The 15,525-nt window shown below is 45.0% G+C and overlaps 1 protein-coding gene across 2 annotated transcripts in view; it reads right to left on the minus strand.

Moving 5' to 3' along the window:
* Positions 1 to 15,525, minus strand: part of NKAIN4 (sodium/potassium transporting ATPase interacting 4) — a 217,547-nt gene that overhangs the window by 108,719 nt on the left and 93,303 nt on the right. For both annotated transcript variants that reach the window (XM_058174290.1, XM_058174289.1), the window contains exon 3: positions 9,579 to 9,659. In XM_058174290.1, coding sequence (XP_058030273.1) covers positions 9,579 to 9,659 — 81 coding nt within the window. The remainder of the gene's footprint in view (positions 1 to 9,578; positions 9,660 to 15,525) is intronic.

The raw sequence follows: 15,525 nt of genomic DNA on the forward strand, positions 1-15,525 counted from the left end.
GGGGTCACGGGATCCCCCTTTGAGACCTTCTGACCAGCAAGGTCAATGGGGAAACCAGATTGTGTGACTAACTTAACAACTGCAGTGATTCGTTTAGCAACTGCAGGAAGAAAGGTCGTAGAATGGGGGCAAAACACAGCAAATGTCTTGGTTAGCAACATAAATGTTGGACTCAATTGTGGTCGTAAGTCGAGTTTACCTGTATAGCATATATAAAAGTTTGTGCTTGTATGTGAATGGATTTATTTTCTTTTGAGAGCAGGCAGCAGAATTTCATTTTTTTAACGTGCGCTAGAAAAAAGTGAGAATAAAAGTTGTCTTGTCTTGACTTGTCTCGTCTTCAATTGACATCAGATAAGAATCAACATTCAATTCGAGAGGGGTTGGATTTTTTTAAAATTTGCATTTATATCCCACCCTTCTCCGAAGACTCAGGGCGGCTTACACTATGTTAGCAATAGTCTTCATCCTATTTGTATATTTATATACAAAGTCAACTTATTGCCCCCAACAATCTGGGTCCTCATTTTACCTACCTTATAAAGGATGGAAGGCTGAGTCAACCTTGGGCCTGGTGGGACTTGAACCTGCAGTAATTGCAGGCAGCTGCTATTAATAACAGACTGTCTTACCAGTCTGAGCCACAGAGGCCCTAGACCATTTAGACCATTTGTGGGAACGTAACAACTCTAAGCTGATGACCCACTTCACTCGGATCACCAGCTCCTTCCTGCTATTCAAACTAATCAAGGAGACAAGCAAGCTAGAACTAACGGCAAATTTCCTGACAATGAGAACAATTAATCAGTGGAACGACTTGCCTCCAGAAGTTGTGAATGCTCCAACACTGGAAGTTTTTAAAGATGATGTTGGACAACCATTTGTCTGAAGTGGTGGAGGGTTTCCTGCCTAAGCGGGGGGTTGGACTAGAAGACCTTCAAAGTCCCTTCCAACTTTGTTAGTCTAGTCTATATTCTGTTCTATTCTAATTCTATTCTATTCTATTCTTGCCATGGTGGCACAATGGCTAGAATGCAGGATTGCAGGCAAATTCAATGCCTACTGCCAGGTTCAATGCCTACAGAACCAGATCCTGACTGGTTCAAGGTTGATTCAGCCTTCCTTCCTACAGAGGTTGGTAAAATGAGGAACCAGATTTTGGGGGCAATATTCTGACTCTGTAAAACTGCTTAAAGAGGGCTGTAGACCATTATGAAATGGTATATTTGTCTAAGTGCTATTCTATTCTATTCTATTCTATTCTATTCTATTCTACTCTACTCTACTCTACTCTACTCTACTCTACTCTACTCTACTCTACTCTACTCTACTCTACTCTACTCTACTCTACTCTACTCTACTCTACTCTACTCTACTCTACTCTACTCTACTCTACTCTACTCCACTCCACTCCACTCCACTCCACTCCACTCCACTCCACTCCACTCCACTCCACTCCACTCCACTCCACTCCACTCCACTCCATTCCATTATTTCTATTCTATTCTATTCTATTCTGTTCTGTTCTGTTCTGTTCCATTCCATTATTTTTTTTCTGTTCTGTTCTGTTCTGTTCTGTTCTGTTCTGTTCTATTCTATTCCATTCCATTATTTCTTCATTATTCTATTCTATTCTATTCTATTCTATTCTATTCTATTCTATTCTATTCTATTCTATTCTATTTAGAATATTCTATCCCACTTTACTCTACCCTACCCTAACCTGTTTTTCTCTACTCAAAGCTGTCAACCTTCTAGAAAGCTTTTGTCAGGTTTTTTCATGGTTCCTCGAATGACGGACACTTGCTTGGGTTGGGTTCAAGCTACGCTGTTGCTCAGCATAATGTGTAAACCAAGCATTTTTTTAATGAATCAAAATTCATTGTAAAAATGTAATACGTAATCAAAAGTGTGCTGCATAGTCTATTCTATTCTCCTACAGATGGAAAGCTTAGCATCCCCACTGTTGTTTCTTAGGACGCTTTAAGTTACACCCATCACTTTGGAGATCCATGCAGATTTTGAAAGACCAATGCCCTACAATCATAGATTTGAGGAGGCTGGCTTAACCTTAGATGCTTGATTCTCACAACTAAGAAGTAGGATGAAAACCTGGATGCAGCTCTTCCAAGGACGCCATGATAGCCTTCCTCTCCACATCCTGAGCTCATGAGAGGATAATTTCATTTCTCTCTCGTCTCCTCCCACTTCTTTTCCGTTGGAAGCATCACCTGTTTGCGCGGAAAAGGACACCCGTTCCCGCCAGCTAGCAAATCAACGACTCCATCCTTTCTCCCTCACTGCACTTCCTTGCCTTTTGTCACTATATATTAACCTTCGGCTGACAAAGACAGATCAGCCCAGCTACTTTGCAATCGGGGAGGGGGGTTTAAACGTGGAACTTAGGAGCAAGGAGGATAATTTTTCTATAAATGCCTTTGCCCTTCGACATTTTGCTTGCCACGATGTAAAAAAGATGTCGAGACTCTAGAAAAATGCAGACAAGAGCAACAAAGTCAATTACGGTAAAAGAGGCTAGAACATATAAGGAATGATTGCAAGAATTGGGTATGTCTAGTTTAATGAAAAGAAGGACTAGGAGTGGCAGGATAGCAGTGCTACAATATCGCAGGGGTTGCCACAAAGAAGAAGAGGGAGTCAAGCTATTCTCCAAAGCACTTCAGGGTAGAACAAGAAGCAATGGGTGGAAACTAATCAAGGAGAGAAGCAAACTAGAACTAAGGAGAAATTTCCTGGCAGTTAGAACAATTAATCAGTGGAACAACTTGACTCCAGAAGTTGTGAATGCTCCAACACTGGAAGTTTTTAAGAAGATGTTGGATAACCATTTGTCTGAAGTGGTGCAGGGTTTCCTGCCTGAGCAGAGGGTTAGACTAGAAGACCTCCAAGGTCCCTTCCAACTCTGTTATTCTATTCTATTTAGAGGCCAGAATATGTATCCCTTCAGCGTTGACACAGATGGTGTCCCAGCTGCCTGATTTAGAACAAGATCCAGCAAAAAAGATGATCCTTGATCCTCCTTCTGGATTCCAAGATGTTCTTTGTTGGGATCTTGGCCCTAATTCCTTGCATACATTCTGCTTATTTTGGAAGGTTTCCGTTTGAGAAGAAAGACTTGTAAAAAAACCACATAATTTTCTATCCTTTCCAACATCAGTGAGCACAAAGGACAGTGTGAATTTGATAAGTCTAAATGTATGTCAGGTCATCCTGGACATACAATCACAATTGAACCCAAAATGTCTGTTGCTAAGAGAAACACTTGTTAGCTTAATCCCCCTCCCTTTCGCTTTATTAACTTTTTTGCCACCATTGTTAAGTGAATCACTGCAATTGTTAAGTTTGTAACGTGGTTTTTAAGTGAATCTGTCTTCCCCATTGAATTTGCTTGACAGAAGATTGCAAAAGGTGATCGCGTTGTTGGAAGAAATATCCATCTGGGTTCAGTTCCAAGTGGGGACAAAGACACTGGAAACATGGAGACTGCTTGGAAAGATGGTTTAATGGTGGTCAGGATCACATGGCTTGAGTTCCTGAACAGAAAAGGGATGAGATCCTGTGCGCTCCCTGGCTTTATGCTTTTTCTGAGCTTTGAACTTTCTGGGGCACAGGAAGAGTATCCCGATTGGTTGTCAGACTCCCAGGGGGTGGGGGTCTTAGCTAGCCTTGCTGGGTGATGTAATCTTCCCAGGTGTCATGTGGTGAGTTTCTGTTGCTAGATGGGTCCTATTGTGTTGCAGATGATGGTCCCATTGACAAAGGTGGGGAGAATGAGTTTCTACCTCTGACCCATTGACAAAGGTGGGGGGTGGCAGGAAGTTGCAGGGAGCTGCTTTGTCTTTAAAACATGTTTCTCCATTTCTCATCCAGGAAAATATATTCTGTCTTTTTAAATATTTTCTAAAATATTTCATTCTTCTAGGAGGGGGGTGGGTGCTAAATTCCTACAGCGTGACGCCGGGATACCGCAACCGTCATATATATGAGTCAGTTGCCAAGCTTCTAAACGTTGATCCCTTGACTGTAGGGAGGCTGCAACAACCACTTGTCGTAACGCCAAACAATCATTAAGCAGATGGTCGCAAGTCAAGGATTATCTGTGCTTATTGGGAATCAACTTTAAGTCAACAAAAAAGGCCAAAATACTCAACATTCAGCATGAAAATATTTACAGACCCCTCACATCCTGGACATAAACTGTTTCAACTCCTACCCTCAAAACGACACTACAGAGCACTGCCCACCAGAACAACTAGACACAAGGAGAGTTTTCCCCCGAATGCCATCACTCTGCTAAACAAATAATTCCCTCAACACTGTCAAACTATTCACTAAATCTGCACTACTATTAATCTTCTGTGGCTTTAAGGTGTTGGACCAGGGAAGAAGTTGGTTCCTCTTTTTTGACTGAGTTCTTGTGTTCTTCAATGCGTGCACTTATTCTTTTGTTGGTTTGTCCAATGTATGTGGTGGGGCAGGCGGTGCATGGGATTTCATATACTCCTTGATTTTCTAACTCAATTTTGTCTTTGGGGTTTCTTAGGATGGTGGATATTTTTTGGTTTGTGCAGAATGCTGTCTTGATGTTGTGTTTGTGGAGGATCTTGCTGATTCTGTCTGTGGTGCCTTTTATATATGGAAGGAGGGTTCTACTTAACTCATATTTTGCATCTGTCTTTACACAAAAGGAAAAACAATCCAACCTATCAAAAACAGCACTACAAAAACAGATTAGAAACACAAGTTAAAATAGGAAGAAAATGGTAAGTGAACACCTGTCTACCCTAGACGAGTTCAAATCACCAGGACCGGATGGATTACACCCCAAGGTTCTGAAGGAACTGGCAGACGGATCTCAGAACCACTGAACTATATCTTTCAAAGATCCTGGAGCACAGGAGCTGCCAGAGGACTGGAAAAGAGCTGATGTAGTTCCCATCTTCAAAAAGGAAAAAAACAGATCCAGGAAACTACAGACCTATCAGTCTGACCTCAATACCGGGAAGATTCTGGAAAAGATAATCAAGCAACGAATCACGAACACCTAGAAGCAAACAAAGTAATGACCAAAAGCCAACATGGGTTTGTCAAAAACAGATCATGCCAGACTAATCTTATTAGTCATTCTTTGACAAAATGACAAAATTAGTAGACCAGAGGAATGCTGTTGATATAATTTACTTGGACTTCATAAAGCATTTGATAAAGTAGATCATAACCTACTACTAGATAAAGTAGAAAAATGTGGGTTAGACAGCAGCACCACCAGATGGATCCGTAACTGGCTGACCAACCGCACTCAACGTGTAGTCCTCAACGGAACTACATCCACATGGAGGGAAGTATGCAGTGGAGTACCCCAAGGCTCTGTTTTAGGCCCAGTACTCTTCAACATCTTCATCAATGACTTGGACGAGGGGATAGATGGGGAACTCATCAAATTTGCAGATGACACCAAGCCGGCAGGAATAGCCAACACTCCAGAAGATAGGCTCAAATTACAGAAAAATCTTGACAGACTTGAACATTGGGCGCTATCTAACAAAATGAAATTCAACAGTGAAAAAAGTAAGGTTCTACATTTAGGCAAAAAAACCAAAATGCACCAGTACCGTATATGTGGTACCTTGCTCAATAGTAGTACCTGTGAGAGGGATCTTGGAGTCCTAGTGGATAACCATCTAGATATGAGCCAGCAGTGTGCAGCAGCTGTTAAAAAGCCAACACAGTTCTGGGCTGCATAAACAGAGGATAGAATCAAGATCACGTGAAGTGTTAGTACCACTTTATAATGCCTTGGTAAGGCCACACTTGGAATATTGCATCCAGTTTTGGTGCCACGATGTAAAAAGATGTTGAGACTCTAGAAAGAGTGCAGAGAAGAGCAACAAAGATGATTAGGGGACTGGAGGATAAAACATATGAAGAACGGTTGCAGGAACTGGGTATGTCTAGTTTAACAAAAGAAGGACTAGGGAGACATGATAGCAGTGTTCCAATATCTCAGGGGCTGCCACAGAGAAGTGGGAGTCGGGCTGTTCTCCAGAGCACCTGAGGGTAGAACAAGAAGCAATGGGTGGAAACTGATCAAGGAAAGAAGCAACTTAGAACTAAGGAGAAATTTCCTGACAGTTAGAACAATTAATAAGTGGAACAACTTGCCTTCAGAAGTTGTGAATGCTCCAACACTGGAAATTTTTAAGAAAATGTTGGATAACCATCTGACTGAGATGGTGTAGGGTTTCCTGCCTGGGCAGGGGGTTGGACTAGAAGGCCTCCAAGGTCCCTTCCAACTCTGATGTTATGTTATGTTATGTTATGTTATGTTATGTTATGTTATGTTATGTTATGTTATGTTAAAAATTTAAGAATTTAAGCTGGAAATATGAATTATGTTTGGGACACTGTTAAGGAAGAAAGGTATATTATAGAAGAATTTTTGATGAATACTGGAAGATGGAATATCGTTTTGGTCTTGATCGATGAAGATTGGATATATATTTGGTCTTAATTGATGAAGATATTTTATTGATGAACTGAAAATACTAACTTAATTGGAAGATTCTGAAGATTTTAGGAGTGGAATGGACTGATATATAATGGACTGGAAGAAGAATGTTTTTTTTTTGTTTTTGGAAGGGGAGTTAAGGTCTTGACTTATGTTGTATTTTAATTTATGATTGTTAATTTTATACCCTGTACTTTGTTCTGGGAAGTCTCGGGGTGGGAGGGGAGGGGAGGGGAGATGAAGGATCAATGTAAAGGAATGATTGAAGATATGTAATTAAGAAATAGAAATAATTTGAAATGAAAGCGGGGCTGCTCAGCTGCCATTTCAGAAGGAATGGAGAGGAGAGGAGGAGTGAAGGAAGAAAGTAGAAGAAAGTAGAAGAAAGTAGAAGAAAGTAGAAGAAAGTAGAAGAAAGTAGAAGAAAGTAGAAGAAAGTAGAAGAAAGTAGAAGAAAGTAGAAGAAAGTAGAAGAAAGTAGAAGAAAGTAGAAGAAAGTAGAAGAAAGTAGAAGAAAGTAGAAGAAAGTAGAAGAAAGTAGAAGAAAGTAGAAGAAAGTAGAGAAGGGAGGAGGAAGGTTTGTTAAGGAAGGAAGTGGTAGCTGGGCAGGTCCGAATAAGTAACAAATGAAAGTTAATGATTAATGTTGAATAAGAGACTGTATATTGAATAGGTTGTTGGAAAATGAAAATAAAACTTTTTACATAGAAATATCGCCAAGACACTTCCAATTTTACATGGGAGAAAACCCGAATAACCAAAGACCTACATACAAACACACGCGAAAACCTCAGAAAACAAATATATATATATATTTACAGATGTAGGTATGTAGGTCTTGGCGTATTTGGGTCTTTTCCTGTGTAAGGTTGAAAGTAGGCAACGTTTCGACGATGTCCCACTCGTCATCTTCAGGCTGGTGCTTTCAGCTTCGTGCTTGTGCGAGCAAAGCATGGTCAGAGCTGCCGTCTCTCTATAAATACAGCTAGGACCATTACCCAGGTCGTTAAGACTAATGGGCACACAGCTAGGACCACACCCACACATGATGCTACAAAACAGCTAACCAACCTGCAAACATCAACTCCATGAACCAATCAAGAATTAACAACACAGGCAACCAACCCGCTTACAGCAACAAAGCCAGCACTCCACACCTCCCCACCAGTATTTATAGAAAGACGGCCGCTCTGACCACGCTTTCCTCGCAAAAGCACAAAGCCGAAAGCACCAGCCTGAAGATGACGAGTGAGACCTTGTCGAAACGTCGCCTAGATACTTTCAACCTTACACGGGAAAAGACCTGAATACGCCAAGACCTACATACATATACATATACATATACATATACATATACATATACATATACATATACATATACATATACATATACATATACATATACATATACATATATAAAAAAAGGGACGTGGTGGCTCAGGGTCTAAGATGCTGAGCTTGCCAATCGAAAGGTCGGCAGTTCAGTGGTTCAAATCCCTAGTGCCACATAACGGCGTGAGCTCCCGTTACTTGTCCCAGCTTCTGCCAACCTAGCAGTTCGAAAGCCCGTAAAAAATGCAAGTAGAAAAATAGGGACCACCTTTGGTGGGAAGGGAACAGCGTTCCATGTGCCTTTGACGTTGAGTCATGCCGGCCACATGACCACGGAGACGTCTTCGTCAGTGCTGGCTCTTCGGCTTTGAAATGGAGATGAGCACCGCCCCCTAGAATCGGGAACGACTAGCACATATGTGCGAGGGGAACCTTTACCTTTACATATACAAAAAGGGACGCGGTGGCTCAGGGACTAAGACACTGGGCTTGTCGATCGAAAGGTCGACAGTTCAGTGGTTTGAATCCCTAATGCCGCGTAATGGGGTGAGCTCCCGTGACTTGTCCCAGCTTCTGCCAACCTAACAGTTCGAAAGCACGTAAAAAATGCAAGTAGAAAAATAGGGACCACCTTTGGTGGGAAGGAAACAGTGTTCCGTGCGCCTTTGGTGTTGAGTCATGGTGGCCACATGACCACAGAGACGTCTTTGGGCAGCACTGGCTCTTTGCCTTTGAAACGGAGATGAGCACCGCCCCCTAGAGTCGGGAACGACTAGCACATATGTGCAAAGGGAAGCTTTACCTTTACCTATGCATATACATATACGCATACGCATACACATACACATATATTTAAATAATAAGAACTTTGAAATGTTAAGTTTAAAAGACCTGCCCAGGGAAGGAAGCGGCAACAGGAATCCACACAACAACAGACAGCGACACTGGATGGCATTCAAGAAATTAATTTACTCTCCAAACCGTGGAAGGAGGGCTTGCAATGACTGATAGCCTTTTCTTTTGGAGAGGCATTAAAGCACTAAATTGGATTCAGTTTATGGAAGAATAATTTAATCCCCACTTCCATACGCCCCACCCCCTTCCCTGCTTCTCTTTCCAGGTTGCATCTTAAAAGCATGATAGTCAGCGGACTCTTCACTGACAAAGACCTCTTGAACCCGCACTTGGCTCGCTCTCGTATCGAATTTGCAGATTGTCAAATTTGGATATGGCCAGCCTAGAGAAGAGAAGGACTAGGGGTGACATCATAGCAGCATTCCATTATTTGAGGGGCTGCCAGAGAAAAAGGGAAGGGACAGTCAATTTATTTCCCAAAGCACCAGAAGGCAAAACAAGAAGCAATGGGTGGAAATTAATCAAGGAGAGAAACAACCTAGAACTAAGGAGGAATTTCCTGACAGTGAGAACAATTAATCAGTGGAACAACTTGCCTCCAGAAGTTGTGAATGCTCCAACATTCAAAATTGTTAAGAAGATGTTGGATAACCATTTGTCTGAAGTGGTGTAGGGTTTCCTACCTGGGTGGGGAGGGGGTTGGACTAGAAGACCTCCAAGGTCCCTATTCTGAATGAATTGAATCTCAACTTAGCCGATTCTCTCCACCAGCAGACTTGAGACCCAAGGCCCCCACCGGCCAGATCCCTTTGCTCCCCTCTTTTCATTGTTCCTGGATGCTCAGAGCCAAAACGTCACTCACCTTCGAAAGGCCGCCAACTTCCAAGTAAAAGCAGATGATGAAAATATTCCAGGTGACCCAAATGGCCGTCCAGATGGCGTACTGGGTGGAAGGATGGGGACATGCAAGAAAAGGAGGAGAAAAGGGAAAGAATAAATAATCTTGGTGCATATCGAAAACGTGTGTTGTTGTTTTTTAATCGCCTTTCCCAAACCATCCAAGTAACTCTGAAAGGTCACAAAATAAATTGCTGTAAATCAAGGACTACCTAGTCCCATGATGGCGAACCTATGGCGTGCGTGTCAGAAGTGGCACACAAAATCATTTTTCCGTGCTCGTGAGCTGTCGCCCAACTCACCTGCAGCTGTGCATGTGCGCACGGCCATTGGTGGGTTTCAAGATTTTTTACTACCGGTTCTGTGGGTGTAGCTTGGTGGGTGTGGCATGGTAGGCGTGGCAGGAGAAGGATACCGTAAAATCTCCATTCCCACCCCACTCCAGGGAAAGGTTACTGCAAAATCCCCATTTCCTTCCCGTCAGCTGGGACTCGGGAGGCAGAGAATAGACGGGAGCAGGGCCAGTCAGAATTTGTACTGCCAGTTCTCCGAAGTACTCAAAATTTCTGCTACCGGTTCTCCAGAACTGGTCAGAACCTGCTGAAACCCATCTCTGCGCACGCCCCAGCTAGTGTTTGGGCCTCTGGTGCGCATGTGTGCAATTCAGGGGACCCCGCTGGTTTTCGGAGCTCTCCAGTGTATGCGCCCGCGTTTGCGCATGCACACGAGAGTACTGGTGTGAGGACTGGTGAGAGTGCTGGCATTGCGCACACGAAAACCATGCACATGCACAGATGGTGCAATTGCACACACTGTGCATGGTGGGGTACAAAAGCTGTGCGCATGCACGGATGGTGTGGTTGCATACGCAGCGCATAGTGGGGGGGATGCATGAAAGCTGTGCGTTATGTGCAGATGGTGCAATTGCGCATGCAGCGCATGGGGGAGGAGCTGCGTGTTAGCATGGATGGCACGCATGTGCGGAAAGCGCGCAAAGCACAGACCTGTTTGGCACTCAGTGAGTAAAAGGTTCGCCACCACTGACCTAGTCCTTGACTTACAGCAATTCAAGTTGTGACCATTCGAGTTACAACAGCACTGATGACCGTTTTTCACCCTGACGGCCGGTTCTCCAGAACTTGCAGCTTCCCTGTGGTCACATGATCAAAATTTGCACCCTGGCCTACTGGCTCGTATTTATGACGGTTGCAGCGTCCTGGGGGTGGATGGGTGTCATGTGATCTCCTTTGCCGAACTTCTGACAAGCAAAGTCAATGGGGAAGCCAGATACAGTTTAAAATCTGGCTCCCATGTTACACCTATCCTGCGCAGACTGCACTGGCTACCTGTGGCCTTTCGGGTGCGCTTCAAGGTTTTGGTCACTATCTTTAAAGCGCTCCATGGCATAGGGCCGGGTTACTTACGGGACCGCCTACTGCCACCGATTGCCTCCCACCGACCCGTGCGCTCTCACAGGGAGGGACTCCTTAGGGTGCCGTCCGCCAGGCAGTGCCGACTGGCGACACCCAGGGGAAGGGCCTTCTCTGTGGGGGCTCCCACCCTCTGGAACGAGCTTCCCCCAGGGCTGCGCCAACTTCCCGACCTCCGAATCTTCCGCCGCGGAGCTTAAGACACATCTATTTATTTGCGCAGGGCTAGCCTAGGGTTTTTAGTTTTAAATTTAGTTTTAATGGGGTTTTATACTATTTTAGTGATATTTTAATTTCGGCCTAATTAATAAGTTTTTTAATTGTTGTTTTTATTTGTATTATTCTTATGTTGTTATATGGCTGTACACCGCCCTGAATCCTTCGGGAGATAGGGCGGTATAAAAATTCGAATAAATAAATAAATAAAATAAATAATAAATAAATAATAAAAACGGTGTTGCTAACTTAACAGCTGCAGTCGTTCACTTAATAGCCGTGGCAAGAAAGGTCGTAAAATGGAACAAAATTCACTTAACATTCGTGGGGTGTCTATCTTTGAACGAGCGAAGACAGTGGGGGAAGTCAGTTGTAGTGGCACTTCACGCGTGAACTCTAGCGCCCACCACTTATGTGGCCTGCTTCTGAACGGGCCACGGCCCAGTTGTGGCCTGCGGCGCAGGGACTGGAGACAGGTAGGCCGCTGGGGGTTCTCAGGAGTTTGGGAGAACCTCTAGCTAAGATTCTGTGCAGTTGGGAGGACCCCCAAATCCCACTCTTGGCTGGCCCCACCCACCCCTCCCCTCCCCTCCCAGGAGTCCCCATGTGGCCCGTTTTGGATGCAGGTAAGTGCAGGGCACATGCGGAGGCTCAGGGAGGGCGAAAAATGGGTCTACCGGAAGTTCGGGAAGGCTGGAAACAGGCCCGTTTCTGGCCTCCAGAACCTGGGGAGGCCGTTTTCGCCCTCCCACAGGCTCGAGGAAAGCCTCCGGAGCCGGGAGGGCAAAAAGCCCCCCACCCCCGCCGTGGTGTAGGAGGCTGACTAGGCCACACCCACCCTGGCCACGCCCACCCAGCAACCGAGCAGAGAACCCCTTGCTAAAATTTTTGAAGCTGTCGTGTCCCACTCCTCCGCTGATGGCCGGGTCAGGGAAATCCGAATCAGGCGTGCCTCTGCAGCTCTGCCAAAGTCCTAGCAAAGTTCTCAAGGCAGGCAAGAGACCAGAAAGGGACTTCAGCAAGATATGTTACACTTTGCCTGGCTCAGAGAATGCCAGAAAGCAGATCCTTTATATAGGCCATGGGGTGTGGCTCCATGACTCAGCACTTATCCAGGCCTGCCCCTCCCTTCCTTCTGTTGCCTCCGCCTATCAAGTCTTCTGACGTGAGGGTCACTCCAGTCTGCAGCTGTTGGTAATTGACCTTCCTCAGGCTCACATGCTGTGGGGGAGGGGGAGGGGTCTAGTTGCTCCGTTTGCCTGGGCATGGAGCCAGAGCTGGGGGCTGGAGGTGCTTCCTCCTCCTCAGCCTGTCTGGGCATGGAGCCAGGGCTGGGGCCGGGAGGCATACTAGGACATTCCTCAGCATTCCTCAGCAGATAAGAAGGCCCCGGCTGTGGTGAGAGCGGGCAAGACACAACAGAAGCCCACCCCTGGATTGGAAACCCCTGCACTAGGAAACCTAGAACTGAGAATTGTACTTTCGGACTTCCAAGATTCAAGTTAACGTAGCTTTACGGTATAATAAGAATTAGCTTATCTGGTTATGTTTCGTGCTTGTCCTACGTCGTAACACCGACCTCAGGTCTGGCAGGTCGCAAGGTGATTCCTCAAATTGCAAAAAAGTGTTGGTGTTGATCTTATGGCTGATTTGGAATGTAAAGACCCCCCAGGGCTCCGTTACATCATACAAAGACTTATGGGGATTAGCCATGGATGGCCGACTCCATATAGGGACGATCCTACAGGTAAACGCAATTAAAAGCTGCAGCCCCCTTGTATTATGAACTGCCTGATTGTTTCATTGTTTTTTTTCCCCCCTGTTGTGTCTCGTCCAATCTCACCTCAGCCGGGGTCTTCTTATCTGCTTCCGAACATGGAGGAATGTTCTAGTATGCCTCCCGGCCCCAGCCCTGGCTCCATGCCCAGACAGGCTGAAGAGGAAGAAATACCTCCAGCCCCCAGCTCTGGCTCCATGCCCAGGCAAACGGAGCAACTAGACCCCTCCCCCTCCTCCACAGCATGTGAGCCTGAGGGAGGTCTATTACCAACAGCTGCCGACTGGAGTGACCCTCACGTCAGAAGACTTGATAGGCGGAGGCAACAGAAGGAAGGGAGGGGCAGGCCTGGATAAGTGCTGAGTCATGGAGCCACACCCCATGGCCTATATAAAGGATCTGCTTTCTGGCATTCTCTGAGTCAGGCAAAGTCTAAACATATCTTGCTGAAGTCACTTTCTGGTCTCCTGCCTGCCCTGAGGACTTTGCTAGGACTTTGGCAGAGCTGCAGAGGCACGCCTGATTCGGATTTCCCTGACCCGGCCGTCAGCGGAGGAGTGGGACACGACACCCCCCACCAAAAGGCTGCGGAACAAAGTGAAAACGTTGGATTGAAGTGAATTAAGTCCCCTCCGTTGGATGGGGTAGATCAAAGGGCAATTTATCTGCTTGTAATCTCAGCTGCCCCTGGTGGCATTCAAATGCGTTATGGGAGACAGATGAGCTGAAGACTGGATTGCATGTTTGAATTTGTATAAAAAGCAACAGGCCAGGTTTAAAACAATAGTCTGTTACTATGGGGGGGGGGAACATGCCCGACGTGCCCTTTTCTGGCAATTTGTGAAAATGTGATTGGAAGTTTTTCTGGATCACCCCAGGAATAAAAAATTGGCCCTGCCACTGTTCCAAGCACCAAAGGAAATATTTGCATTGAAGGCGGATAAGTAAAAATAGTCCACAACTTAACAGCCACAGCGGGGACTAGAATTGCTAAGCAAAACGGTTGCTTGGGGAGGAGAATTATTTTATTTTAATTTTATTTATTTTATTTATTAATTGCATTTGTATACCGCCCTTCTCCCGAAGGACTCAAGGCGGTTAATAGCCAATTTAAAAGATACAACAAATACACATTAAAAAACAGACTAAAAATTTATATGAATAATGGCCAAAATATTAAAAAACTAACTAATACAAAAACTAAAACCCCATTTAAAATTACTTAATCAGGCTAGCCCAGCTCGATGGAATAAAAGAGTCTTCAACTCACGGCGGAAAGTCCGAAGGTCGGGGAGTTGGCGAAGCCCCGGAGGCAGCTCATTCCAGAGGGCAGGAGCCCCCACAGAGAAGGCCCTCCCCCTGGGGGTCACCAGTCGACATTGTTTCACCAACAGCACCCCAAGGAGGCCCTCCCTGTGGGAGCGCACAGGTCGATGGGAGGCTGTTTGTAGCAGTAGGCGGTCCCGTAAATAGTCCGGTCCTAAGCCATGGATTATGGCTGATTTGATGACCTTTTCTGCCATTAAGTGAATCACTGCATTCACTAAGTGAATCAGGCACTTGTTAAATGAATCCAGCTTCCCCCGTTGACTTTGCTCGTCGGAAGCCAGCTGGGAGGGTCACAAATAGTGATCACACAACCCAAGATGTTGCGATCATTGTAGATACCTGCTGGTGGCCAACCACCCAAATTTTGATCAGATGACTGTGGGAATGCTGCGAACGCTCGTAAGTGATCAAAATTCAGAATGCTTGGCAACTGACTAGTATTTATGACGGTTGCAGTGTCCCTGGGGTCATGTGATCCCAGGGGTGAAATGCTCTGAAGTCTTCTACCGGTTCGCTTTGCTACTAGTTTGCTTCACACACCCATGCACGATGCGCACCAAACATGCACACCGCAAGCGCTACTGCATAGGGCTGAAAAAAGAGGATTAAGAAGTCTTTTCTGAAGGTAAATAGAACAACGAGGGGGGAACAGCTGTGCTGTGCAATTTAGATTCACTAGAAAGCAGGATTTTCTGCTTTCTAGCGAATATAAATCACGCAGCACAGCTGATCGTTGGAAATACCGGTTCGCCTGAACCAGTAGCGTTTTTACTACCGATTCGGACAAACCGGTCCGAACCGAAAGCATTTCACCTCTGTGTGATCCCCTTTTTGTGACCTCCTGACTAGCAAAGTCAATGGGGAAACCAGATTCACTTAACAACTGTGTTACTAACCTGGAAACTGCCATGATTCACTTAACAACTGTGGGAAGAAAGATCGTAAAATGGGGCAAAATTAAGCTAACAACTGTTTCTCTCAGCAACAGAAATTTTGGGCTCGATTGTGGTTGTACGTCCAGGACTACCTAGACATACATCTGGACTTACCAAATTCATACTGATGTTAGAGAGGATAGAAAATCATATTTTTTTTTACAAGTCTTTCTTCTCAAATGGAAGCCTTTCGAAATAAGCAGAATGGATGCAAGGAATTAGTTC

This window comes from Ahaetulla prasina, chromosome 3 (genome assembly GCF_028640845.1).
Source record: "Ahaetulla prasina isolate Xishuangbanna chromosome 3, ASM2864084v1, whole genome shotgun sequence".
NCBI classification, from domain to species: Eukaryota; Metazoa; Chordata; class Lepidosauria; order Squamata; family Colubridae; genus Ahaetulla; species Ahaetulla prasina.